Source organism: Giraffa tippelskirchi, chromosome 4, assembly GCF_054371585.1.
Source record: "Giraffa tippelskirchi isolate mGirTip1 chromosome 4, T2T-mGirTip1v1.2.pri, whole genome shotgun sequence".
NCBI classification, from domain to species: domain Eukaryota; kingdom Metazoa; phylum Chordata; class Mammalia; order Artiodactyla; family Giraffidae; genus Giraffa; species Giraffa tippelskirchi.
In genome coordinates, this window is record NC_137278.1 from 204,092,798 (window position 1) to 204,120,680 (window position 27,883).

Here is a 27,883-nt window from a genome sequence, read left to right on the forward strand (position 1 = left end):
GCCCCTGAGCACTGAGTCTGGGAGGCCACACCAGGGTGGAGTCACATGAGGGGGTGGCCCAAGTGTACAAAAATAGCTTGGGGACAAGAGAAGCCAGACTCCAAAGATAAGCCTGCTGCTTCCCACTCCAGTGGTTCTGCGGTTTCTTTGGCATGTGTGTGTGTATGCACACTTAGTCGTTCAGTCATGTTCAACTCTTTGTGACCCTGTGAACTGTAGCCTGCCAGGCTTCTCTGTCCGTGGGATTCTCCAGGCAAGAATACTGGAGTGGGTTGCCGTTTCCTCCTCCAGGGGATCTTCCTGATCCAGGGATCAAACCCTCGTCTCTTACGTCTCCTGCATTGGCAGGTGGATTCTTTACCACTGCACCACCTGGGAAGCCTCTTTGGCTTGTTTTCCTCTGACTTCAAAAGCCTTTGTTCTTTTGGGTTGGGTGGAGTTTGGATTGGGGTGCATAGGTTCTTTGCCCTGCAGCCCATTTCTCCTGCTTCTTGGCGTCCTCCCCTCAGTGATTTCGTCCTTCCTTCTCCTCCCTGTAGATCCTAAGTAACCAAGAGGAGTGGTTCAAGGCGGAGCTTGGGAGCCAAGAAGGATACGTGCCCAAGAATTTTATAGACATCGAGTTTCCTGAGTAAGTATTTCCAGCCTGCAGAGATAGGCCTGCCCACACACACTCCCCTTACTTTTTCAGTAGCCACTAAAATTATCCGTGCACAGCCCAGACGCTGTCAAAAACGGTCGCCTCTGGAGAGGGAACCACGCAGCTGAAGGCCAGGGGCGGGAGGGAGATTTGCATTTCACGGCATTCTCTTTTGAATTTGATACCATGCGCCAAGTATTGCCTATTTTAAATTTATAAACCAAAGTCATCTCTGACTGTAACCATGGCGTTTCCAAGAATTCCAGTGGGGGCGCTGTCGGCCACCCCACCTCCACAGCTGCTGCTTCAAGGGCTCTTCTCCCCTGTCTCCCAACCCACCCTCCATCCCAGTTCCAGAATGACATGACGAAGCTCTCGAAACCATGAGCTTCCCGAAACCACGTTCGCACTCAGCGAGAGAGGTCGGGGAAATTCCCTCCATGAAGAGGAAATGAGAAGTTGAGATTGGGTCACGTGCGTCTCAAGAATTGACCACAAGGGTTAGATAGAAATCTAATCTTGTCTGAGAGTCAGGGTCTAGCCGAAGAGCAAAGGTTTGTTAGAAAACCAAAGCGGTGTTGGTGACTCTGGTGAGGTGCAACCGTACCACTCACAGGGAATCAGCACTGACCGCTGAACCAACAGAATGACCACTGACCTCAGCCGGGGGGCCCTTGAGGCTGCCCTGTAGCCTTCTAGGTGAGCACGGCACACCAGCAGCTCCTCCACCCACCCCCGACACACACGCTCTCAGCCAACCGCCTGGCTTCCAGGACAGCGGAGGCCCCCAGAAAAGCCCGTCTACGCCACCCGTCCTGACTCACTGCCTCCACCCACATCCCGCAACTGCTCAGATGCTGCCTTTCCTGCAGTTGTTTGGAAAGAACCATCTGTGCTTCGAGCAGAAGTCCTCCCCTCTCTCCCACATCAGCTTTCCTCCCTCTCTGCTGGCTCATACCAGGCAGCAAAGATCCTGTGATTTCTCCCGGCTTACCAAAAAAAACAAAACATGAAACCAGACAACAAAACCCTTGATCCCAAATCCTCTTCCCGCTACGACTCCACTTCTTTCAAAGAATCATTCTATTCGCTGTCTCCAATTCCTCTCCTCCTGTTCTCCCCGGAAGCCCCATGACTCCTTGGAAACCTTTTTATCAAGGTCCCAGGGAACTGCGGGTCCCAGCGGTCGATTGTCGGCCATCATCTCAGCACCATTTGATGTAAGGAGCCTTCCTCTCCCATGGAAACACTTTCTTCCTTGGGCTTCTGGGACACCCTTCCTCCTGGTTCTCCTCCCACCTCCCTGGCTTCTCCTTCCTGGTCTCCTTTGCTGTTTCCTCCTCACCTCCCCCATCTCCTTTAAGGTTAGAATGCCCCCTCCCAGTAAGGCCCTCCCCACCACCACATTTTAAGACTCCCTCCTCCCCACCTCTGCTTTGTATTCACTTTCCCCATAGCATTACATCAGCTGACTCCATATTCTAATTACTTCATTGTTTGTGATATGTCTGCCCCTACCCCACTAGAATGTGAGTTCCATGAGGGTTCTCGTCTGCTCTGCTCACCACTACGTTCACTACATCCTCAGAAGAGGGCCCAGCACACAGTACATGTTTAATAAAAGCTGTTCAGTGAATGAATAGCTTTGGAACCGATATGTAATATGAAACCCTGGCACCCATTTCACATGTAGTGTGTGGACGTTTTTGTAAGTCTTGAAAGAAGTCACTTAACAAAACCCAGATAGAGGACAAATGTGTATTTTCTAAACAGTCCCCTCTCTGGTTGCTCCCTCTTTCAAGAGATTTCCTCTGAGGATGGCTGCTGTGGAGGGGGAGTCCCATTCTTTTCCCCTCCCCATTATATTGCCTGTGGTGGCCACTTGTCAGTCCTGTAGGTTTGCATGGCACGTACTCCGGCAGGATCTCCAGGCAGATGAAGGTCAGAAACCCTCTGCTTCCGGCCCCTCCGAGCCTGAGGGGCCAGGTCTGGAAAAAGGGTAATCCTCCCACCACCTCTGTCTGTTCAGTTCCTAAGTTCCAAAGGTCACAAGGGAACTGCTCACAGAGGCCTGTTGGACGCTCACCTTAAAGGGACACACATGCTCGCCTTCCGGGGGCAGCAATTAAGCAGCCATGTTGCAGCAAAGGGATACTGCCCCACCCTTGGCCGCTGAGGAACTGTGAACACTCGCTCTGCTCCACAAGGGTGAGAGAGGTGCCCGGTCTCCTGCCCTGTGGCTGGAGCCACTGTTTGTCTTGCCTGCGTGCAAGTGCTCAGCCTTTTTCACATTCACTGTACCGCCTGCAGCAACACTTCCAAAGGCTGCCACCCTGACTGCTAACCTGAAAGAGTAGTTTCTCCTCGGTTCTTTCTTTTCCACAGTAAAGGTTATTTGCCAGCCTGGTTTCTTAGGGAGGGCCCTGGAGCCAACTGCATGGACGCCTCTCTCTGGCTGCCACCAGACTTGCTCACTTTCAAGGGTGCATGGGGACCTCCCTGGGTGCCCCCGCAGCATCTGCCAGGCAAAAGGCACAGCCACTCCCGCCCCACGCCACCCAGAGGCCCTCGGTTGTGACCCGTCTTCCTGGCTACTGGGGTCTCAGCCTGAAGCCAGCACCCAAGGGCCCTGCCCGTCCCAGCGCCTGAAGGGGTCCCTGTCCTCCCGGCACACCATCTGCCCCTGCAGTCCCTTTCTGGAGACGTCCCTCTCACAGCCACCGGCAGGTGGCCGCTCCTACAGTGAGTCCCTCCCACGCTGTCCCGTCCCGTTTTGTGCAGTGGCACATTTCCATGACTCAGGATTTCCAAGCAGGCAGGAGAGAAACTTCTCCTGGGGGGACAGGGCAGGAGGTACCTCAAGGGGACACTCACTTGCCTCGTCTGGAAACTGCTAGAGCGTTTGTTTGGTTTCAAAAGCGCCTGGCCCCTCTTGGGGTCTCTCCTCAGCCCTTCTCCCTGTGGGTCATCTCTCCCCGACTTCCTTCCCTCCCTACCCCCAAGCCCCATCAGTCTGGCATCTCACCAAGATCCTCTGTTTTTATCTAACCTGATAGGTGGTTTCACGAAGGCCTCTCACGACACCAAGCAGAGAGCTTGCTGATGGGCAAGGAGCTCGGTTGCTTCATCATCCGGGCCAGCCAGAGCTCCCCAGGGGACTTCTCCATATCCGTCAGGTACTGGCCAATCCTGACTCCACCCTGACCTACTAAAGCACTAAAAGGACAAGGTGACCTCTTAAACATGACCTATCCCTCAGGAGCATGGTGGCAAGGGGTCCGGGCACAATGTATCAATACATTCACCTGCCTCCCCCTCCAGCCCAGGTGCTTCTGGAAAGACAGGATTTTTATCAACCTCACCTCTGTGCATTTTATAGCACCATGTAAATCCAAAAGGTGCTGGGTGACTGTCTGTGGAAAGGGAACGGGAAGGGAGAAAGAACAGAGAATTTCCAGAGGGCCACATCCATCTTGGAGTTGCAATCCTTTTTTTTTTTTAATTAATTATTTTTGTTTGTGCTGGGTCTTCGTTGCTGCACTCGGGCTTTCTCTAGCTACAGTGAGCGGGGGCTCCTCTTTTTTGCAGTGCATTGCAGGGGCTTCTCTTGTGGAGCACAAGCTCTAGTTGCACGGGTTCAGTAGCTGTGGCTCACGGGCTTTGTTGCTCTGCAGAATGTGGAGTCTTCTCAGACCAGGGATCAAACCCATGTGCCCTGCCTTAGCAGGTGGATTCTTATCCACTCTACCACCAGGGAAGTCCAGGGTTGCAATCTTAGCATTTTCTTTTACTACCAATGCATGTCTGAAGAAGGGCAGAGAAAAATCAAAACCCCCAGTCACCGCCATAGGACACATCCGTAGTCGTAGGTGGCTGCACAGAAAGAAAGGCTACCTCCCCGCTCTGTAATGTGGTGAAACTGACAGCGACAGAGCAGAGCCCAGGAGGCCTGGGGTGGGGGCACTGTGACAGCAAAGTCTCGCCAATGCGCCGCACCCCACCCCTCGGGAGGAAGTGACTCAGTTTAACATGACATAGCCCCATACGCAGAAGCCCCAAGTCTGAACACACGGCGTGTGGTCAGCATGTTGGGGATGGCGAGTCACATATCAGACTTGGTGACCACATGTGAAAGTGCAAGGATGGCGACAGCAGCGCAGGGAGCGGTGCGACAGCCTGTACGGTGAAACCTCACTGGCAAGTTACCTGACCGGAGGTGCCGTCTGGATTCTGCAATGTAATTTGAAAGACGTGCAGCTTTAAGTTCCTAAGCCCAATCTCGAGTAATAAACGGAAGACACATCACTATTTAGAAAGAAAGTGCAGTGCTTTAAGGAATAAATACTTTAAGGAATAAGTAGGAAGGACTTAAAAAGAATGGCTTAAGGGGACTTCTCTGGTGGTCCAGGGGTTAAGGCTCCACGCCACCAAGGCAGAGGGCTCAGGCTCATTCTCTGGGCAGGGAACTAGAGCCCACATAGCACAACTAAATATCTCACACACTGCAGCTAAGACCTGGTGGAACCAAGGAAATAAATCAATAAATTAAAAAAAAAAAATAATAATGTGTCAAGCATCTGTATGCATCTGTGTCCCCAGCAGGCTCAAGAATAGCTTGGTCTCTTAAGCACTGCCCTTGCAAGCTAACTCAAACTCTTAATTTCCCTTATCTAAAACTTTCTTTTTTATAGCTTGGATGATGGTAAATTCTAGCTCAGGCCAATATTAATGTATCACCAATTTTAAACTTGTTAGGTCTTAATTCATGAACTTTTTCTCTATTAATAAATCTTACAACTCAAACCTGTTTCTTCAGGGCCATGATTAGAGGCAACACCAAGCAACTTGTTAGATTGAAAGGCATCTCTTGGTGCCTTTGGTTTGCATGTTGAGGCTGGCTTTTTCAGTGAAGAATTAGGGTTTATCATTCCTTAATTAAATTGAATTCTACAAAAAACGATCAGCTTTGATGTCTGCCATGATCTTCCCTGCCATTGAGGCTATGCAGGCTCTTGTGATCGTGATTATTACTGTAATTAGTTTTACCTCTTCTGCAGAAATGTAGTCTAATATATTCCAAAGCAAAATCACTAATTTATTTATACATCTGCTTTCTGTCCTGGACAGATAATTAAGAGCTAATTGTAATTATCTATCACTTAGGATTAGTTGAGGGTCTGAAACACTAGACTGAGACTCTGGAGCCCTGAGTTACACCCTTTTCTCTGCCCTTCTCAGACCTCAAGACAGTGGTCCAGCCCCTCTCTCTCCATTGGCCAGATGACCAACCGCAGTCCTGACATGCACCCTGTCAGTACATGGGAGTGAAAGAGTTAATGTTTGTCATTCCCAGTTCTTTGACTAAGAGATGGTGGATGAATAATCGTGTCACAAGAATATTCCCTCCTCCTCACCCAGATGTGGGGAATAATGACTGTGAGTCGAGCCATGTGGTGCTGGAGTGAAGAAAGCATGTATGAGTGACCGAAGCCAAAAGGGGAAGGGCAAGCAATGATTGATTGCCAAGTGTCAGCTATGACCCCCAAGGTAGTTAAGCAGAGGTCACTGCATAGGTCTGCCTGTCTCTGAACAGAGACCTGAAAATAAGATGAGGAGGAAGACCAAAACGCCTGTCCCCTCTGAACATAGACCTCTAAATCCATCCCTTAGAAAGAGTTATCTTGACTCTCCAACACTCTACATTTTTTACCTTTCTGCTGGGTCATGCAATTGATATCAATAACATCAGTTTATTTTTAGACATAAATGTGTGTCCATTTGACCAAAAAAACTTGACATCCAAACAAGAATGACTTGGTGATGGAAAATGGCTGGGGCTGTTAGTAACGGCCCAGTCTCCTCGTTCAGTGAATAAAATCCAAATTCTCCACCCCTGGTACAAACATGCTCCATCGCTTCTGAGTTCAGCTGGTGTCCAAAGTGCTGAAAGAAGTTAACATGAGGAAAAAAAAAAAGTCAGCATGTGTGCTTGGTGTGACAGTCCCAGCTCACTAGACTGGAATTAGAGAACCAGGGTCCTCGCCTCAACTCTGCCCTTAACAGTGACCTTGACCAAGCCCTCCACCACCTCTCTGAGCCTGGGCACATTTTTTTCCCCAACAACTCAAAATGCTTTGTAACCTTATTTATGCAAAATAAGACCAACCAAGAGATCCTGGTTATGTAGAGAACAAAGCGTGACAGATTTCTCAGGGTAGTTTTTGAACTTAAAGGAGCTGGTTCAGACTATTTCTGTTAACAGAAAGACAACAAGGGCTTGAAAAACTCCTCCCCTCTGACTCTTGGCAGAGTTCGTAACCTGGTAAGGTCCCAGGCATTGCCATGCTTCAAATAAACATTGTGAAAAAAGTCCTCAACCTTGTAGTCTTTAAAGCACTTGGAATATTTTTTTCTTGTAAAAGGGCGATTCCAGTATTAGAAGAAAAATTCCTTTCTGCTCATGTGAAAAAAAACAAAAAACGTCCTCTTAGGAGTTCCCTGGTGGTCCAGTGGTTAGGACTTGGTGCTTTCACTGCAGTGAACTCAGGTTCAATCGCTAGTAGAGGAACAAAGATCCTGCAAGCCTCGTGGCCAAAAAAAAAAAAAAAAAAAAAAAAATCCCCTCTAGCTCAGCTTGAGTCCTGAGTGGCCTCTCCCAGAAATCTCCCCTAGAGTTTGACTAAGCCAGCCCACCTGCCCAGGGATGGGCCAGCCATCCATACCTCCGCTTCCTGCCCGAACAGAACTCCAGCATCCCTGGATGCAGTAGGCCCTGGAGGCAGAGACATGCTCAGCACGTGATACATAATTTGGATTTGTCTTGCTCTTTAGGCATGAGGATGACGTTCAGCACTTCAAAGTCATGAGAGACAACAAGGGTAATTACTTCCTGTGGACAGAGAAGTTTCCATCCCTCAACAAGCTGGTGGACTACTACAGGAAAAATTCCATCTCCAAACAGAAGCAGATCTTTCTGAGAGATAGGACCAGGGAGGAACAGGTATGCTGCTGGCCCCCATCACCCCCAATCCAGAGATTCTGGGTGGTTTGGGTCTCTACATGAACCCCTAAAACCATGCATTTGATGGGCAGGTCTCTGTATATTCTGAAAAGCAGAGATCTCGGTTTAAATCCTAGCTTAATACTTCCTAGACATGTGACTTTGAAAAGTTCTCTGATTCTCAGTTTGTTTATCTGTAAAATTGGGATAATAGTGACAGCTACTTCATAGGATGGTTCTGAAGTTTAGAGAATGATGTAGTCCATCCCTTACGTCATTCCTAATCACTCCCCAAGCACTCAGTATACATGGGCTCTTATTATGGACACTGTTTCATTATTCACAGACGTTACCTTATCACAGTTTTCACCCTAGCTCAGGAGCTACCCAAGGATGAAGTAACTTGGGGGAAGCAGTAGGGCTACACATGGGGATATTAGAACCTCGAGTCCAGGACTAATGCAGCAAGTAGAGCTTTGTGACAGGATTTGGGGGTGGGGAGGGTAGAAGCAGGGGGTATTGGAGGAGAAAACTGGAGGTGGAATTCTTGCTTTTGGAACAGTTTGAAATATGAAGTATTGTCTTAATGGAAAACACTTCCAGGGACTTCCCTGGCAGTCCAGAGGATAAGAATTTACCTTCCAATGCAGGAGGTGTGGGTTCTATCCCTGGTCCAGGAGCTAAGATCTCATGTGCCTTGGGACCAAAAAAATCAAAACATAAAAAGAAGCATTGTTGCAATAAATTCAACAAAGATGTTAAAAATGGTCCCGCATCAAAAAATCTTTTAAAAAGTGCATCTCCAACGGACCTGGCTTTAAAAACTGATTTCATTGCTAACTATCCTGATCACCCAGTCAAGTGAAGAAAACTGTCTGAGCATCAGTTTTTCTCATCTGTAGAATGGAGAGAATATAATGCCTTCTTCACTGGACTCACTGAGGACAAGTGAGATATAATCATAGCACTCACCACAGAGTCTGGTCCCCAGATGGCACTAAGGAAATGTTAATTTGATTCCAAAAGTAAATTCACACACACACAATCTATAAAATATGTTTCAAAGGAAATATCATGGTTATAGGAGATGGGTATTATAGGAACCAGCACTGAGTGGAAGTGTTGAAATCCCACTGACAGGTTATCTGAAAAGGCATTGAGACTTTTCAAAGCAACATGTGCTTTGGAGAATTAAAGAAAACCATCCCTTTCAACTAATAGGTTGATTTTAAGCCTGAGAAGTTACAATCAAAGGAGAAAAGGGTGTTCCCAAATGCACACAAAAGTTCAGAGAGGAAAACAAAGGTTAATATGGACCTTGTGAATTCTTTCAACCAGGAAGTGGACAGAGATACTCATTTACTAAGATGTGCACGCGGAGATGAGAAAGGAAACATAAAACTGCATGAAACTGGATTTAATGAGTTCATTTTGCCAAGTGCTTAGAACAGCGCCTGGCATATGCTAAGCCAAGGGCTCTGTGTAATTGTTTGTTAAATAAAAATAACAAGAAAGTGTCTCTGAGTCATGAGGTTGTGGTAGCATTCAGGAGAAAGGTCTTGTTTTTTTTCCTACATGCCCAGCAGCAGGCCTGGTTTCCATGGTGCTGCGAGAGCGTTGCTGTTTGGGTCTCTATCACCAGGCTATAAATGACAGTTCAAAATCATGCAAAGTCAATAGCAGAGCTTATCTGGAGGATAGGATGTCCAGCGGTGTGGCAACATGAGATAAGGAAGGGTGGCATTGTGTCAATAAAATGGAATATTTAAGCTTGATTACACAGAGAAAAACAAGCCCACGAGGAAGGGACGAGATGGGTACCAGGTGGAAAGTCTATGAACCAGAGACCCAAACTCCCTGAAGCAGGAGAATCTGAGAATGCACAGGCCACTATGAAAATGTGATGATCTGAACCATTGATTTTCTTTAAGCTGCTCCCACCCCCATCAGCTGTTTCTTGGAGCTGTCAGGAGCTAAGTCTGGGAACAGCTGCTGGAAGGGCTGGGTCGGGCCAAGAGAGGCGGGAGGAGGATGGATGTGTGTCATCTCTGTTCTCTCCCAGGGTCAGCGGGGCAACAGCCTGGACCGGCGGTCCCAGGGAGGCCATCCCCTGAGCGGGGCTGTGGGAGAAGAAATCCGGCCTTCGATGAACAGGAAGCTGTCGGATCACCCCCTGCCCCCTCCTTCGCAGTATCCCCCGGCCCCACTGCCGCTACAGCAGCGGTACCTGCCGCAGCATCATTTTAATCAGGTACCTAGGAAGGATGAAGTGGGCACAGGGAGGTGGAGGAGGACCTGCTCCCCCCCCAGGCTTCAGCAACATTGTCCCCACTGTCACTCAGTGTGTGAAAAACCCCACAGTGCCGGAAACAGCTGAAACAAATAAATGTTGGGGGCCAGTTGTGGCCCCAGGACTGTCTGTCAGGGAAGGAATGTCCTGGTGCAAGCCTGGTCCCATCTGGTCTCACTGAGCTCAAAGATCCTGGGTCCTCAGAGGGCAAAAACATGGAAACTGCTTTTGGCAAAGACGTCTCTGTGAATTAAATGAGTCCCTGCTTAAACATATATACACACACACATACACAAACACACATATACACATGCACACACATATACACATGCACATACACTCATACGCATATATACATACATATACACATACACGTGCATGCATCCACACACACATGCACACACACACATATATACATATAAACACACATGCACACATCCATATACACATACAAACACACATACACATGCACACGCATATACACACACATATATACGTATAAACATACACACGCATATATACATGCACACATCCATACACACATACAAACACACATATACACATACACATACACACGTACACTCAAACACACATACATACACATATACACACTCACCCTGAGGACTCCGTGAACAATGACTTCATTTTTCCTATCAGCACGATTCCAAACCTTTTTGTGCCCCTTAACCCACCTGGCTGTCGAGATCTACAGGAAAAACGGATTAAGGCCAGAAATGGAGCCTTGCTTCTTTATTTATTTATCCCCCGCCTTGTTCCAGATGGGATTTTAGGTGGCTCACTGAGATGGACAATACAGCCAAATAACAACATCCCTAAATTCCTTAGCAGGGCACACAAAGTCCTTCGTGAGCTGTCCAGATTTGCCTCTCCAGCCTCATCCCCTGCTCCCTCCCCATGCAAACATACATCCCTGCATCGTTGTACTTCCTCTAGTCATCAGAACAGTTTGCTGCATTTTCTCTCATGCTTTTGAGTCTTATTATTTGCTGTCCTTTCTGCCTGAAATGCCGTTTCCTAGTCAATTCTACTCTTTAAACTAGAGTTCAAGCATCACCTGCTCTAAGAAGCCTTCCCTGATCACCCAGGCCAACTCAGACACTTCTCTCTGCTCACTCATCACGTAAATGTATACGGTTCCCCCTCTGAACTGATGTTCTCTGAAGACAGGGGCCTTCTCTTTCCAGATACACATCCCCATGCTTAAGACAGTACTAGACACATGGTAGGTGCCTGATAAATATTCCTTGGTTGAATGAGTGAAATCTGGCATCATCTTCACAACCTAAGTTCTGTTTGTCACCCTATACCCTCTCTCCTTTATCTGGGGTTTATTGTCCTCTGCGGTAAGTATTCTTGGAGCTCTGGCTGTGTCCATGGCATCAGAGCAAGGAGCTGGGGGAGCCCATGAGGGATGCTTCCAGCAGTGTAGTGATGGCTCTCTGTCACATCTGTTTCTAGGAACGCCGTGGAGCCAGCCTGGACATAAACGATGGGCCCTGTGGCCTGGGCATGGGCACTGAAATGAATGCCGCCCTCATGCACCGGAGACACACTGACCCAGTGCAACTCCAAGTGGCCGGGGTATGTGAACGTCCCTCTCTGGGCTCAGTGGAGGAGGCCAAGGGGCTAAGTAGAGAGACGGTTGGTCCTCCAGAAGAAGCCCCAAACTGCACGGAGTTCACATAGAGGTGGAGGGAACCCAGCCAGTGATGGTGGGGCGAGAGTTCCCTGGCGGAGCTGATCCCAGCTGGCATCATCCAGCCTGCTGTTCTCAGTTTGGCTGTCGGGCCCTGCCCAGTTCTCATATTTCCTGGCTGCCATTCCAGCAGAGGGAGATCTGTTGCCTTTATCACTGATGAGGTTGTGCTGGAACCTAGTTCTGTTAGTCTGGGCACGCTGTGCTCTGTTTGTCACTTGAAGAAAATAAAAAAGACCACCTATTGATGTAGGGAAGAGTAGCTCTCAGGATCCTCTCGGGGCCTTGGGGGATGGGCTCAGGGGTCGCTCAGGGCTAGGCACCGGGTCTGCTTTCAGTGGCAGCAGGGTTTGAGACCTCTCTGGAGAACCATCCATCAGCCTTCGGTGGAGGCTGCTCACGGAGAGCTTTGTCTGGACCACAGGGCCAGCAGATTCTCTTCCGTGTGTGTGCCTGTGACTTGGAGCCTAGCTTGGCCAGCCCGGGCTCAGCAGGGCCTCTCTCTGTTTTTTCCCAACAGCGGGTGCGGTGGGCCCGGGCGCTGTACGACTTCGAGGCCCTGGAGGACGACGAGTTGGGCTTCCGCTGCGGAGAGGTGGTTGAGGTCCTGGACAGCTCCAACCCCTCCTGGTGGACCGGCCGCCTGCACAACAAGCTGGGCCTCTTCCCTGCCAACTACGTGGCACCCATGATCCGATGAGGCCCTCTGGAGGAGACAGAGGCTTTTGTCTGAAGCTGCCTGCCTGCAAGGGACGGGACAAGGAAGAAAAGCTTGGAACTACACACACACATGCGTGTATATATATGCGTGTGTATCTGTTCATATGCACACGCATATATATGCCTATGTGTCCACACATTTTTAAATAGTAATTTATTGGCAAGTTAGTTGCTTACTTAGTCGATGTGAAAGGAACTCAGGTGGAGATTTATATTCATACTTATTTTTCTACTTCCCTCAGCCGGTGTGCGGAAAGAAGGCAGTGGGGGCGTTGGGAAGTAGGAGGCAGGGAAAAGAAATCGAAACGCTTCCTGTCCTTAAGTCAGCATGGCTCCCTCCTCATCTCGGAAATGCTTGCTGAGAGGACCTAAGCAGGTCCACATCTGGGGCTGGACGTGGAACAGCAGGGTGGGGCTGGACTTGGCGGGGCTTGTTCTAGTTTACCTGAACATCCTGCTTCTCCCCCGCCCTAGGGTGGGTGTGTGGGCCCCTCACCTCCTCTCCCGCCAGGGTGGGCACTGCTGGGTGGAGGAGGAAGGCACAGGTCTGAGCTGGGCGTGGGAGGGGTGCAAGGGGAGGGCTGGAGCAGCCAGGGGTCCTGGGATCTGGACAAGGCTGGCCCCCCTGGCCGATGCTCCCTCAAGCAAACATTCCTCAGCTAATCCTCTTGCCTGTGGCTGACGTGGAGAAATGGAGACACCGTGAAAGCCAAGCACTGTTGGGAAATGGAGGGGTTTCTCACAGATCCCTCACTGGCTTTCTTGGGTGTAATCTCCATTTCCCCCTGCGACCAAGAACGCGGCATCTTACCCTCTGTAAGGCTCTTGGGGGAGGCCCAGCTGAAGATGGCGGACTTTGGAACCACTGTTTCGTGGTTCCCAGGGAGTCTCTTCAGGGCTCTGTTGGTTTCCCCTCTTAGTTTTCTGTTCTTTGAAGACGCTTTGCCAGCGGCACAGAGAGACGCCCATCCCTCAAGAATGTTGTTTAGTGCCTCATGGACCAATTGGCCAGTGACCCTGGGTGGCAGGGGGCTTTGAGGGAGCTTCCTGTTCCTCGCAGGAGCTGCCCCTGGGCAGGAACCCCGCTGCTGCTGTCTCTCCTTCACCTCAAAATAGACTTCTGTCTCGCAGGGCTCACCCTGGGGGCATGAAGCACAGGCTGACTAGGGAGCAGGGAGGGACACTGGAGGAGGACGCCCAGGGTCTTAGAGGAGCCAGAACAAAGCTGTCTGCCCCGCGGGCACCTAGGAAGCGGGTGTGTTGGGGGCAGTGGGAGGGTGTCCTAAGACGTGAATGAAAGGGCTGGGGCGGAAGTAATGGTGAGGGAACACGGGGTGGGGAGCTGAGGGGGGACGGACCTGTGACTCGGTCCTCTTCCCACCCATTCCTGCTCTGAGGAGGGACACGGCAGCCACCACCCAAGGTGCTAAAGAAGCATTTCTGACTCAGAAAGTCAACTGTCCGTGTTAACGCAGGCTGTGTCCTGTTGACTCTGAAATCTCCCATTCTCTGATCCCCCTGTCGCCTTTAGAGAAAAGGGGGGAAAGAAAAAACTCGGTGGTGGATCTTGGGAGGGAAGAGAAAAATAGCCCTGAGAGGCAGCGGGTGGTGTCGAGAGAGTGAGGAGCCGGCCTCTGGAAATGAAAGTGCGGGGAGGGAAGGAGGGAGTGGAGACATTTCAAAAGATCCTGGAGCAGCGTGAGAGGCAGGAGGGGAGGAGAAGGGACAGGAGGTTAAGTGGGAACAGGCGAGGAAGACACTGGAGTAATGGGTCAGGGGGCAGACGGGGCGCAGGCAGGAGGGACCGAGGCTGGTGGGCAGGAGGGACCGGGCAGAGAAGACACTGCAGGACCAAAGACAAAAGAACAAAGGCCAAGGAGCCCTGATGAATGTTCCGGTGCTCAGTGATGTGAACAAGTTACAGTAAATAAAAGCCAAAAGTAGTGTTTGATTTTACAGTATTTACAAACCTCATGCTTTAAGCAGCCTGCAGATTTGGTTCCTTTTGTCTGATGCTGTGAGGAGACCAGTCTCAGGGAAGACAGGGGAAAACAACTTGATTCTAGCCTGGGTTTTGTGCCTTGAAACACTCCTCAGGAGAGCGGTCATATTAATAAAACACAATGCCTTTGTTTTTCCGGGCTGGGTCTGGTGTCTGTGTCACACACCCCTTGGGTGGAGGGCAGGGGTCACTGACCTGGAGAGGCTGACCACACAGTGTGGGCAAAGCTTTCAGAACCCCTGGATCTGGACCTTCTGTTCCACCAAAGCTTTTTTCTTTTTTTAAGTGAAGGATTATTGCTTTACAATATTGTGTTGGTTTCTACCAAACATCAACATGAACCAGCCATAGGTTTACCTATGTTCCCTCCCACTGGAATATCCCTCCCATCTCCCTCCCCAACCCACCCCTCTAGGCCATTACCAAGACCGGGTTTGAGTTCCCTGAGTCACACAGCAAATTCCCATTAGCTATCCATTTTGGATGGCATCACCAGCTCAATGGACATGAATTTGAGCAATCTTCAGGAGATGGTGAAGTACGGGGAAGCCAGGCATGCTGCCGTCCATGGGGCCACAAACAGTCGGACATGACTCAGCGACTAAACAACAATGACAATCCATTTTACATGGTAATGCATGTTTCCATGTGACTCTCTCCATACATCCCACCCTCTCTTTCCTCTCCCCATCCCAGCTGTGTCCATAATCCACCAGAGCTTTTAACCTCTCTGGGGTGCTCAGAGAGCCTTTCTCCTGCTCGTTGGACAGCTCAGTTCAAAAGGAGGCCAGAGTCAGCCTAACCACCCACAGAGAGAACAAGGACCAGGCTAAGAGGACAAGGACCAAGCTCTCTCCATGCTGTGGGGGGAGGGGAGACCTCTATCCCTAGCCTGGGGCAGCTCTCTCCACCTCCAGTATTTCAGCACCAGGGGCGGGTCCCCCCCAGGGCCTCTCACCAGTCACACAACCAGGAAACAACAGTGTCTTTGAACCGCTCTGGGTGACTTGGGAGAAAATCCAGTTCCTGTTGGACCAGTCCGGCCTCCCTCACTGCTTGCCGAGGCTCGCAGCATTTCAAGTGTCTTGTGACTGCCCCTGCCCACCCACTTTTAGATGGCCCTAGGGTGACCTGAGGCAGCTCTTCTCAGAACCAACGTTCTTATGAATTGCCTGGTTATTGTCATTTAGTCGCTAAGTCGTGTACAACCTTTTTGAGACCCATGGACTGTGGTCCACCAGGCTCCTCTGTCCATGGGACTCTCCAGGCAAGAATATTGGAGCAGGTTGCCATTTCCTTCTCCAACGGATCTTCCCGACTCAGGGATAGAACCCATGTCTCCTGCATTAGCAGGCAGATTCTTTACTACTGAGCCACCAGGAAAAGCCCAATGCGTGCTTACTAAGTCACTTCAGTCATGTCCAGCTCTTTGCAACCCCATGGATTGTAGCCCACCAGGCTCCCCTATCCATGGGATTCTCCAGGCAAGAATACAGGAATGGGTTGTCATGCTCTCCTCCAGGGGATCCTCCTGACCCAGGAATTGAACCTGCATCTCTTATGTCTGTCTCCTGCATTAGCAGGTGGGTTCTTTACCACTAACATCACCTGGAAAGCCCAATGGGGAATGTGTAAAATGCAGAGTCTGATTCAATCTGGCATCAAGCTCCGAGGTGATGTTGCTGGGTCCGTGGACCACACTTGAGTAGCAAAGGGAAAGAACTTGGCAGTGAGCTAAACAGCTACAAAATCTAATCAAATCCCTCTTCTAGGGATACTCAGACATTTTTCTTTGTCACTAACAAGTCACTTTGACTATGGAATAGACAGACATGATTCAGAACTGTCAGAACACCATTTGCGCTTGGCAGCCCAGACTTCTTCTTTTAGCATCTTCATCTCCATCAAGAATCAGGGAACATCAGAGCAAGAGGCATTCCAATGAAACACAGACAGAGATTTCCTAACAGTAATTACTGTAAACACAAGCAGAGATAATAGAAATTGTGAAAGCTTTCTCAGGAAAGCCTTAAGCTCCTGTCAGGTGTGGTCCAGCTTGGAGGCAGGGGGATGGCCCTATGACATCATCAGATCTCCAGTAACTCCAAGCAAAAACAGGTCACATTTGGGACAAGGAAAGAGCCTGAGAAAAATCTGTTTTATTTTATTTATTATGTATCGTTGGCTGTGCTGGGTCTTCGTTGCTGTGCAAGCTTTTCTCTAGTTGTGGTGAGGGGGTGCTATTCTCTAGTTGCACTGTGTGGGCTTCTCATTGTCCTGGCCTCTCTCATTGTAGAGAATGGGCCTCTAGGGTGTGCAGGCTCAGTAATTGGAGCTCCCAAGCTCTGGAGCACATGCTGAATAGCTGTGGCGCATGGGCTTAGTTGTGGCTCCCCCGCTCCGCAGCATGTGGGATCATCCCAGACCACGAATTGAACCTGGGTCTCCTGCATTGGCAAGCGGATTCTTCACCACTAAGCCACGAGGGTTGCCCTCAAGTCTTTAAATACTTCCATCACCTTGGAAATGCTGCCATCATCTCTCCCTTAGGCAACTGAATTCACCTCCACCCTTTTCTCCCTGCACGCTCCCTTGTCCCCAGTTCATTCTCTACACAGATCCCAGAGCCAGCTTTGTAAAACGTGAGTACAATGGCACCACTTCCCCGCCCAATGCACTTAGGTTTATATCCAAAGTCCTAACGCAGCTTTGTGAGGTCTGGCCTTGCTTTGCCTTCCCCAGCCTCCTCTGTTTCATCTCCCCTCTTTTGCTTCATGTCCCTGCCCCCCTGGCCTTCTCTCAGCCTCCAGATGGCCAAGGATCTCTCTCCATATCTTTCACACCTGCTATTCTCTCTGGCTGGAATGCATATCCCCTGCTTTTCACCTGTCTCAACTCCTAAGGCAATGGCACCCCACTCCAGTACTCTTGCCTGGAAAATCCCATGGACTGCATGCAGTCCACGGGGTCACAAAGAGTCGGACACGACTGAGCGACTTCACTTTCACTTTTCACTTTCATGCATCAGAGAAGGAAATGGCAACCCACTCCAGTGTTCTTGCCTGGAGAATCCCAGGGACGGGGGAGCCTGGTGGGCTGCCATCTATGGGGTCACACAGAGTCGGACACGACTGAAGCGACTTAGCAGTAGCAGCAGCAGCAACTCCTACACCTCTCCAGCTCTTGCTTTAAATGTTGCTTTCTCAAATTGTCCTTTCCTGACCCCTAATCTAAAATAAATCCTTCCCAGGACTTCCTTGGCAGTCTAGTAGTTAGTTCACTTCCAAGGGCCTGGATTCAGTTCCTGGTTGGGGAACTAAGATCCTGCAAGCCATGTGGCACAACCAAAAATCATCATCCTTATCATCATCCTTCCCATTAGACTATCTCTTGGTTCCTGGTACTTCTCCTGAGGAGCACATACACAGAGGATGGTACCAGAATGATTACTATGACCCATTAGACGGTAAGCTCCCTGCGGGCAGAATCGTCTCTGTTTTGTAAACCACTGTAGCCCCAACATCTTGATATTAACATTGACGCCCAAGTTATAATAGCTCGTGGCCACATGTGCATGATCAGTCTCTTTAAGTCATGTCTCTTTGCGACCCCATGGACTGTACCCACCAGGCTCCTCTATCCATGGGATTTTTTTCAGGCAAGAATTCTGGAGTGGGTCACCATTTCCTCCTCCAGGGGATCTTCCTGATCCAGGGATTGAACCTGTGTCTCCTGCATTGGCAGGCAGATTCTCTACCACTGAGCCACCTGGCTCTTGGCCATCTGCCCTCAAAATCTCCAGCTACTTCTGGAAGCCCAAGAGACAGAAGATGATATCTCTCATGTGTTTAAGCAGTTTAAGCGGATACCAGTCTGCTGGTATCTCCTACTCTGGCCATGTTCAATTGCCCGGGACACCCTCTGCTGACAATGTCTCCCCTGATGCTGCGGATTCACTGTATATTGCGTACGTCTGCTGGCGAAATGGCCCAATCCTTCAGGAAAACAAATCTGCCCCATCATCTGTGTGGCAAGGGGTGGGGTGGAAAATGACCTGCACCCAACTCTAAGTAGCCCTGGGCCCTGGGCCCCAGAGAGGCACTGCTTGGGTCCAGAGTCCCTCACCAGAGTCTCTCCATCAGATGGGACAGTGATGCCACCTTCTCCTTCATCTCTTTTCTTTCTTTAAAATAAATTGTTATTTTTTAAATTTATTTTTAATCTATTTATTTGACTGTGCCAGATCTTACTTGCAGCATGCAGGAACTCCCATCTTCATCGTGGCCATGCCGGTTCTTTAGTTGTGGCAGACGAACTCTTAGCTGATGTCTGTGTATATGTGCATGCTCAGTTGTGTCCAACTCTTTGTGACCCCATGAACTGTAGCCTGCCAGTCTCCTCTTTCCATGGAATTCTCCAGGCAAGAATACTGGAGTGGGTTGCCATTTCCTCCTCCAGGGGATCTTCCTGACCCAGGGATCAAACCTAGTTCCCTGACCAGGGATCAAACTGGGCCTCCTGCATCAGGAATGTGGAGTCTTAGCTACTGGACTTCCAGGGAAGTCCTTGTCTCTTTCCTGTCTCTCTCCCTATCACCCGTTTCTCCTTCAGCTAAAAAAATGCTCCTGTACCTCTTCATTTGTGCAATAGAATCCCAGGAGATGTGTACCCAAGTTGTACAATCTGGGCTTAGCTATAATTCATTCGTGAAATCAACAAACATTTACAAAGCACCTTCCAGGGGCCACACGCAATCAGCCATTGGGTCCTTCCCATCTCTTGACCTTGCCCTCTCTCTGCTTCTGTGCCACGGTCATTGCCTTGTTTCAAACTTCCCTTGCTTCCCTCCCGGGTCACTGCCATGGTCTCAGAACTGGCCTCCCTGACTCCTGGCCGGCCTCCTCAATCCACACTGCCAGAGCTGATTAACATGCAAAGCTGATGACCTCGGGCTTCTGGTAAAGCCTTCAAGGGTTCCCCATGGTTTTCAAGCTAGAGTTTAAACTACTTAGCTTCTCACTAAAGACATTTTGTGATGTCCTGACTCCTGCTTGTTTGTTCAGCTAAAATCCCCATATCTGCCCAGAATGAGTCATGGTATCTCAGACCTCTGAGTCTTCCCAGCCTGTTCCTTCTGCCTGGATTGTCCTTCTCCCACTTTTGACCTAGACCAGTGCTGTCCAATACTGCAATAGTGATGGGAAAGTCTCTATTTGCTCTGTCCAATGTGGTGGCCTCTGGTCACATATGGACTGTGTCCAGTGCAGCTGAGTTAGCAGGTGCCTACCTGTTGGGCTGTTTGGATCCAGACAATTGCTACTCCCTTTAAAGTATTTCATTCAGGGCTCACGTTCTGCACTGGGAAGCCACCCCAACTTCACAGCTGATGTGGATGCCCCTTCTTTATGTCCTGTAGCATCTTTGCTCTGCCTGTTCCCACACTCAGAACTTCATTGCATCAACCTGCCTCCCCCACTGCCCTGAACATTTTTGAGGTCAAACAGTTCACTCAACAACATGAATGCTTTAGTGCGCTGGTAAAAGTTTAACAACTGGCTCTTGGAGGAAAAGCCCTGATTTGTCATGTTTGTCAATTCAGTGACATAAATACTTCTACTATGTGCCCAGAGAATGAAAAGACAAACCACAGAATGGGAGAAAATATTTGTAAGAGTCCTATCTGATAGATATGTTATATAAGACTGAGATCCAAAATAAACAAAGAATTCTTAAAATCCAACAATGAGAAAGTGAACAACCCAATTCAAAAATGGGCAAAAGACTTGAACAGACTCCTCACTGAAGATATAAGATTGTAGGTAAGTATATGAAAGATGCCCAGTATCATATGTCACTGTGCTGTGCTGTGCTTAATCGCTCAGTCATATCTGACTCTTTGTGACCCCATGGACTGTAGCCCACCAGGCTTCTCTGTCCATGGGAATTTTCCAGGCAAGAATACTGGAGTGGATTGCCATGCCCTCCTCCAGGTGATCTTCCCAATCCAGGAGTTGAACCCAGGTCTCCCACATTGCAGGTGGATTCTTTCCCATCTGAGCCACCAGGGAAGCCCAGGAATACCGGAGTGGGTAGCCTATCCCTTCTCCATGGGGTCTTTCCAACCCAGGAATCGAACCAGGGTCTCCTGCCTTACAGGCTGATTCTTTACTGAATGAGCTACCAGGGAAGCCCCTCATATGTCATTAAAGAAATGCAAATTAAAACTATGAGATACCACTACACACCTCTTAGGAAATTCAAGATCTAAAGCACTGACAACACCAAATGCTGGCAAGGATGTGGAGCAACAGGAACTCTCACTCACTGCTGATGCAAATGAAATGAAATCAAAATAGTACAGCCACTTTGAAAGAAAACTTGGCAGTGTCTTGCAAAACTAAACATAGTCTTAACATATGATCTATCAATCACTCGTGCTCCTTGGCATTTATCCAAAAGAGTTGAAAACTTATATCCACACAGAAATCTGCACATGAATGTTTATAGCAGCTTTACTCATAATCGCCAATGCTTGAAAGCAACCAAGATATCCTTCAGGAAGTTAATGGATAAATAAACTGCAGGACACCCAGACATGAGCTATCAAGCCATGAAAAGACATGAAGGAAACCGAAACGCATGTTACTAAGTAAAAGAAACCAATCTGAAACAGCCACGATACCAACTATATGATATTCCAGAAAACGCAAAACTATAGAGACAATGAAAAGATTAAAGGTTGCCAAGGGTGAGCAGGGAAGAAGAAGTGGAACAGGGGATTTGTAGGGTTTCACGGTGAAATTCGTCCCTCTGATTCTATAATGGTGGTTCTATGTCATTTCATGGTATGTCAAAACCCACACCAAGAGTGAACGCTGACAGAAACTATGGACTTTGGGTGATAGTGATGTGTCAATGCAGGTTCATCAGCTGGAACAAATGGACCACTCTGGTGGGGGATATTGATAATGGGGAAGGCTAGGCATATGTGGGGATGTGGAAGAAAAATAATAAAAATTTCTATCTTCTACTCTAAAAACTTCTCCTAAAACTACTTCCAAAATTCAAGTTTATTTAAAAAAAGAAAAAAGAAAAAAACACCTCAGCTGACTTCACCAGCTACCAGCATGACATCACTGAACTCAGAGTGGGGTAGAGATATGCACAGTCGACTCTCGCGAGCATGTAGGAGCCAGCTCCAGCACTCCACTGCACAAATGAATGGATGAAGTGTGCTGGATGCTGGGAATATAAGAGATGCCCTCAGACTTCTGGGAAAGAAGCCTATTCAGACTTGCAAGAAGCAGGACATGTGGCTGCAGGTCTGATTTTAGTTTCACATCATCAGATAAAGGACTGAGACGTCATGTCTTTGACTTATTCGGGAAGGCAGACTTTTGTTTCCTTTGGGTCCTTTACCTTTAATAGTAAGCCTTGTCAGAGTGTCTACTGAGTACCCTAGTAAGACTAGAGGAAAGTGAGTGAGTGTGAGGCCAGGAAGCAAGAGAACAAGTTAGGAGGGTTTGCTGTCAAGAACACGGAACGTTGACCTGACCAGAAGGGTTGTGATGATCTATATAAGATGTCCAGAGGGAAGGCAGTTCCTGGCTTGCAGAATCCAGTGGCTCGTCGATGCCATCCTCTGAGCATCGGTGCTGTCTCTTCTCAGTGGCCATTGCAGTTCCAGGCATCACAGACATACCAACAATATCCAGTGAAGAAGAGACATATTCTCCCCCAGTTTTAGTTAAGGAGAAAAAACCTTCCCTGGCAGCCCTTCAGCAGCCATCTCCTCAGATCCCACTGGAAATGACTAGATCACATGACATTCTTTTTTTTTCTATTTATTTATTTTACTGTACCGGGTCTGAGATGTGGGTGAGGAATCAAGATCTTCGCTGCAGCATACAGGATCTTTAGCTGAGGCACATGGGATCTAGTTCTCCATCCAGGGGTCAAACCCAGGCCCGCTGCACTGGGAGCCCGGAGTCTTAGCCACTGGACCACCAGGGAAGTCCCACATGCCATTCTTAAAGCAATTGCTTCCAAGAGACGAGACCATGGTGACTGGCTTAGGCCAACTGGGGGGACCCGAAAGGAGACAGAACCTGGGAACCCAGGCAGGGCTCTGCCCACAGGAAGGATCAGGTAAGGGTAGAGTGGCAGAGGGCAATGGTTGTCAAGACCCAGCTACAGGGATTATTAGAAGAAGATCCACCTGGTTTATGACCAGGCCATTTCATAAACATTTCTTGAAATAATTAAGGACCTGGAAGTCCAGTGGTTAAGACTTCGAGCTTCCACTGCAGGGGGCATGAATTTGATCCCTGATCAGGGAACTAAGATCCCACATGCTGCACAGTGTGGCCAAAAGAAAAAAAACTCATCATGGTCTAGTAAAATGTTAATAAAATGCATTTTTAATTATTTTTTTAGATTAAGCAAGACGGCAACATGAGACAATACAGCTTCCTAGCTTTCCCCTCCAGGTTGAAATACCTGCACTGATCCACACACATGCACACACACAGATACACACACACATATACACATACACACATACACACGTATACACATATGTGCACACAGATACACATGTATACATACACATGTATACACATAGATATACACATACGTATACACATACACATATACACACAGATATACACATATACACAGTATACATACACATGTATATACACAGATATATGCATACATATACACATACACATGTATACACACAGATATATACAGATACACATACATATACACATACACATATACACATAGATATACACACATACACACATATACATACACATGTATACACACAGATATACACATACATATGTATACACACACACCCTACCATCAGCCCTCCTCTATGGATTCCCACGTGCATGTCAATAGGGACAGGTTCCATGCTGTTCAAAGAAATCAGAACTGTACATACTAAGGCCCTGCATCAGCTGTGAGGATGGGGCCCCAGCTGGCACGGGTCTGCACCATAATCCCAGCAACTCTCTGGTCCTGAGACTCCCCCAGGAAGGGACATCCAGGTGTGGCTCTGTCCAGGGTCATCTGTGCCCACGGTCCGACGTAGGTGACCCCATTCTGACAGGTCTGAACTCCCCAGGGTTAGCAGCACAGGGTGCCTCTCGTCCCTGCTCTGACCTGGTTATGGGGAGTTGCTAGGTAACGGCTTCGCGGCCTCTGCTTCTTCCCACGTAGAGGAAGCCTGGTTACCATGGCAAGTCCAGATGAGTTGGAACGTGCAAAGGAAAGGGAGTATGGGCCGGGGGTTGGCAGACTGGACTCCACCTCACTCTCTCTGGGCCACAGTTTCCTTATCAGTAAAATGAAGGAGGGGCTGGGTCTCTTCTGGCTCTAAACCGCTGACACATGCAGGCAGCATAAACTAAATAAACACTGATCATCAGATGCCTGTTAGGTAAGGATGACTCAAGATGGGTGCAGAAAAGGAGTGGATTGAGTTATTTGCCTTTAAAATAAAACAGAAACTAGCAAGCCTGTGTCTCCATTAGAACACATAGAAGTTACAGAGGTTCTTCCTTCTGTTGGGAGAAACTTAGCTTCTGGAATCAATATTCATAAGTCCATGGGGCTCCCCAGGTGCTTTTCTGAAATCAGACATCTTAAATAAGTCCCCTGAGGGTCCTCAGCTTTCTAAAGCATGCTGTCCCACTCCCAGGCTCTATTGGCCCTTATGTTCCTGCTGAAGCCATGTCACCCGCCCAGCCCTCCTAGGTCCCGGGGGTCACCCGTGACTCCTGCAGTGTGGGCTCTGTGCAAGCCTCTGGGGTCTGCTGCTGGGTCCTGCCTTCGTTCTGAGACTTGGCCCCTCCCTCTTCCCTGGTCCTTGCCACAGGCTCCCCACCCAGGCCCAGATGCCAGGACCTCCGCAGAACCCAGCTCCTTGCAGCCCCCTACCCGCCGACTCCATCTTGTTTTGCCACACTCCCCTCCCAGAATCCAGGCTCCTGCGGCTGAAGTTTCCTAACTCTGCTGCCATCCTGCAGGTCTGCCCGCCTAGAGCTCCAAATACCGTAGGCTGCTTCACCCCTTGGCATTCCCGTGACCTTGTGCTGGAGCCCCTGGTGCTGCCAGCTGCATGCCACCACCACCACTACTGCCGCTCAAAGCGGTGGCCCCTGTGCCCCCATCCCACCCCCAGCAGCTGATCGGTCTTTCCCTTCCTCCTCGGACCCTGCCTCCTGGTCCAGTTCTTAGTCTCGGCCACCTTGATCCTTCCCTCCTCCATCCACACACACAGCAGAAAGGATCATGTCTGAATGTGCCCCAGGATGCTGGAGTCAGATCACCGCACACTGCAGAGTTCCCTGGTTGGGGGCAGAAAGAGGACTTCATACCTTGTTCACAAAGAATGAGAACCACCGGGCTGGTCAGGGCAAGTGGCCTTTTGACTGCCGGCTCTGCTCCAGGGCCCTCTAGACCGTCTCAGCCCCATCCCGGAGTTATGCAGCCCAGTCCCACCTTCCTCCTAAGGACTTCTGTACCAACGTGGAAAAGTTGAGAAGGCACAAGCTTTGAGTCAGACAGACCAGTCCAGACGCTACCTATGATGAGTCCTGAGCCTGGGCAGCTTACTTGACCTCTCTGAGCTATTCTAGAGAACTGGACAGAGCAACTTGGAGTTGTTATGAGAAGGAAACAAGTTAAAGGGAACTGCTTGGTGAGGGCCCTGCAAGTGCCCTCACCACTCCCCCACCCAGCTTGGCAAAGACAGGCTTCCTCACCTCACCCCACTCCCAGACATGCTGCTGCAACGGCCTCCTTGCCTTTAGACTTGCCTGCCCTGCGTTCAGCCCCGTCAGGGTAAGTCTCTTGGCACCTATCCAGCTGGTAACTTGCTGACGTAGTAAATTAACTCTAGGGTTGCACCCCTCCCTGGGCCTCACCTGCTCTCTTCCAGGTACTTGCTGCCTGCCCCGTGATGGTGGCCCACCAGGGACAAAGTACTGAGGGTGCTGGCCAAATGAAGGAGTGATTTTTTTTTTTTCTAACATATATTTTTATTTACTTGGCAGTGTTGGATCTTACCTGCAGCCGGTGGGATCTTTCATCGCAGCGCCGCAGGCTTCATTGCCTTGAGGCATATGGGATCTTAGTTCTCCAACTGGGTCCCCTCACTGGAAGGCAGATGCTTAACCACTGGACCACCAGGCATTCCCAGGAATGATTCTTGAAGGGAGAAGGCCAGGACAGGCTGGGATGTCCTGCAACCACCATCCCTTCCTCTGGGCCGTTTTCCTGCCTCCAGACTCTCTGCTACCCTGATCTGGCACTTTCTCTACTGGAAAACTTTCCCCCTGCCATGCCAGGCTTGGGGTTCAAGCAGCCTTCTGGAGATGGTAGGGGTGGGGATGTGGAGACAGGACATCTGGGCTACTCTGCCCTGAACCTTGTCCTTCATTTCCTTCTTTGATGACTGTGCTCCTGCAGGTTCCCACCTGGAGTTCCCTTTTCTTTTTATTTACTTTTGTCCACATCTTAGCCAGCCTGCAAGGCCAGGGAAAATGCCACCACCGTCACAAAGTCTTCCTTGATTCCACCCTCAGCCTGGAGTAACTCTCTCTCTCTGCAGAAACTTTTCCAGATACGTGCTCTTCTAGTCTTGCCTGAGAGGGGTGTGTGCAGATACTAAGTGAATAAACAATTTCAGCCCAGGTCCTTCGGTTGGAGTCAGAGCTGTCTTAAAATTTGTCTAAAAATATTTCAGACACACCCAAGGTCCCCAGCCACTGGGAACAGGAAGTGCTTCACGGCACCTCCCCTCCCCCATCACCCACCAGGTGTGCGGCTCCAGGAACTGCCCTCCAGGAACTGCTCCCAAGAGGAAGTGAGAGGCGCCTCCATCCCTCCTGAGGCTTCCCTCATAAAGCCTCTGAGCAGAGGTCCTTCTCTAATACCAAGTGTCACTGGAGCCAACCAAGGCCATCCTGTGTCCTCTGCCAGGCACATCCATCTCAAGCATCATTTGCATCCACCGTTTCCCATCTCATGCACCACTCTTGGCTCCCAATTGCCAAGAGTTAAATTCAAACTCAACTTGGAATGCAAAGATTCAAGAACTTTCATGAGCCAGCCTGTATCTCCAGCCCATCCCTCTCCCCATCCTTGATGTATACACATGCACATGTATGCTCACTCTTGTCGGACTCTTTGTGACTCCCTGGACTGTAGCTTCCAGGCTCCTCTGTCCATGTGATTTTCCTGGCAGGAATACTGGAGTGGGTTGCCATTTCCTCCTCCAGGGGATCTTCCCAACCCAAGAATCAAACCTGCATCTTCTGTGTCTCCTGCATTGGCAGACAGATTCTTTACCACTGAGCCACCTGGGAAGCCCGTACACATGCACTCTTATACATATATCTATACAGGAGCATGTTACTGTTATTTAGTTGCTAAGTCGTGCCAACTCTTTGTGATTCCATGAACTTCAGCATGCCAGGCTTCCCTGTTCTTCACTATCTCCCAGAGTTTGCTCAAATTCATGTCCATTGAGTCAGTGATGCTACCTAACCATCTCATCCTCTGCTGCCCTCTTCTCCTTTTGCCCTCAATCTTTCCCAGCATAAAGGTCTATCTCAATAAGTCAGGCCTTCAAACCAGGTGACCAAAGTATTAGAGCTTCAGCTTCAGCTTCAGCATTGGTCCTTTAAATAAATATTCAGGGTTGATTTCTTTTAGGATTGAGTGGTTCGACCTCCTTGCAGTTCAAGGGACTCTCAAGAGTCTTCTCCAGCACCACAATTCAAAAGCATCAGTTCTTTGGTGCTCAGTTTTTATGGTCTAACTCTCACATCCATACATGACTACTGGAAAAACCATAGCTTTGACTGTACAGACCTTTGCCGGCAAAGTGATGTTTTTGCTTTTTAATATGGTGTCTAGCTTTGTCATAGCTTTCCTTCCAAGGAGCAAGCATCTTTTAATTTCATGGCTGAAGTCATTGTCCACAGTGACTTTGGAACCCAAGAAGATAAAATCTGTCACTGCTTCCACTTTTTCTCCTTCTATTTGCCATGAAGTGATGGGACCAGATGCCATGATCTTAATTTTTTGAATGCTGAGTTTTAAGCCAGCTTTTTCACTCTCCTCTTTTACCCTCATCAAGAGGCCCTTTAGTTCCTCTTAAATTTCTGCCATTAGAAGAGTATCATCTGCATAACTGAGATTGTTAGTATTTCTCCCGGCAATCTTGATTCCAGCTTGTGATACATGAGCATTTGTTGTTGTTCAGTTGCTAAGTCGTGTCCAACTCTTTGTGACCCCATGGACTGCAGCACGCCAGTCTTCCCTGTCCTTTACTATCTACCGGAATTTGCTCAAATTCATGTCCTCTGAGTCAGTGATGCCATCCAACCATCTCATCTTCTGTCACCCCCTTCTCCTTTTGCCCTCAATCCTTTCTCAGCATCAGGGTCTTTTCCAAATATTCATTTAATACACAAACATAAATGTACATATAT

General features: G+C 49.1%; 1 protein-coding gene across 5 annotated transcripts in view; it reads left to right on the forward strand.

Moving 5' to 3' along the window:
• GRAP2 (GRB2 related adaptor protein 2) overlaps window positions 1–14,505 on the forward strand; it is a 71,082-nt gene extending 56,577 nt beyond the window's left edge. For 2 of the 5 annotated variants that reach the window (XM_081590209.1, XM_081590208.1), the window contains 6 exons: window positions 540–631; window positions 3,697–3,816; window positions 7,472–7,640; window positions 9,703–9,891; window positions 11,410–11,532; window positions 12,168–14,505. In XM_081590209.1, coding sequence (XP_081446335.1) covers window positions 540–631; window positions 3,697–3,816; window positions 7,472–7,640; window positions 9,703–9,891; window positions 11,410–11,532; window positions 12,168–12,347 — 873 coding nt within the window. In that variant the 3' untranslated portion in view covers window positions 12,348–14,505. Of the gene's footprint in view, window positions 1–539; window positions 632–2,171; window positions 2,349–2,669; window positions 2,849–3,696; window positions 3,817–7,471; window positions 7,641–9,702; window positions 9,892–11,409; window positions 11,533–12,167 lie in introns of those variants that run through there. The other 3 variants (XM_081590211.1, XM_081590212.1, XM_081590210.1) reach the window with 3 other exon arrangements.
• Window positions 14,506–27,883: the final 13,378 nt, after the last annotated feature.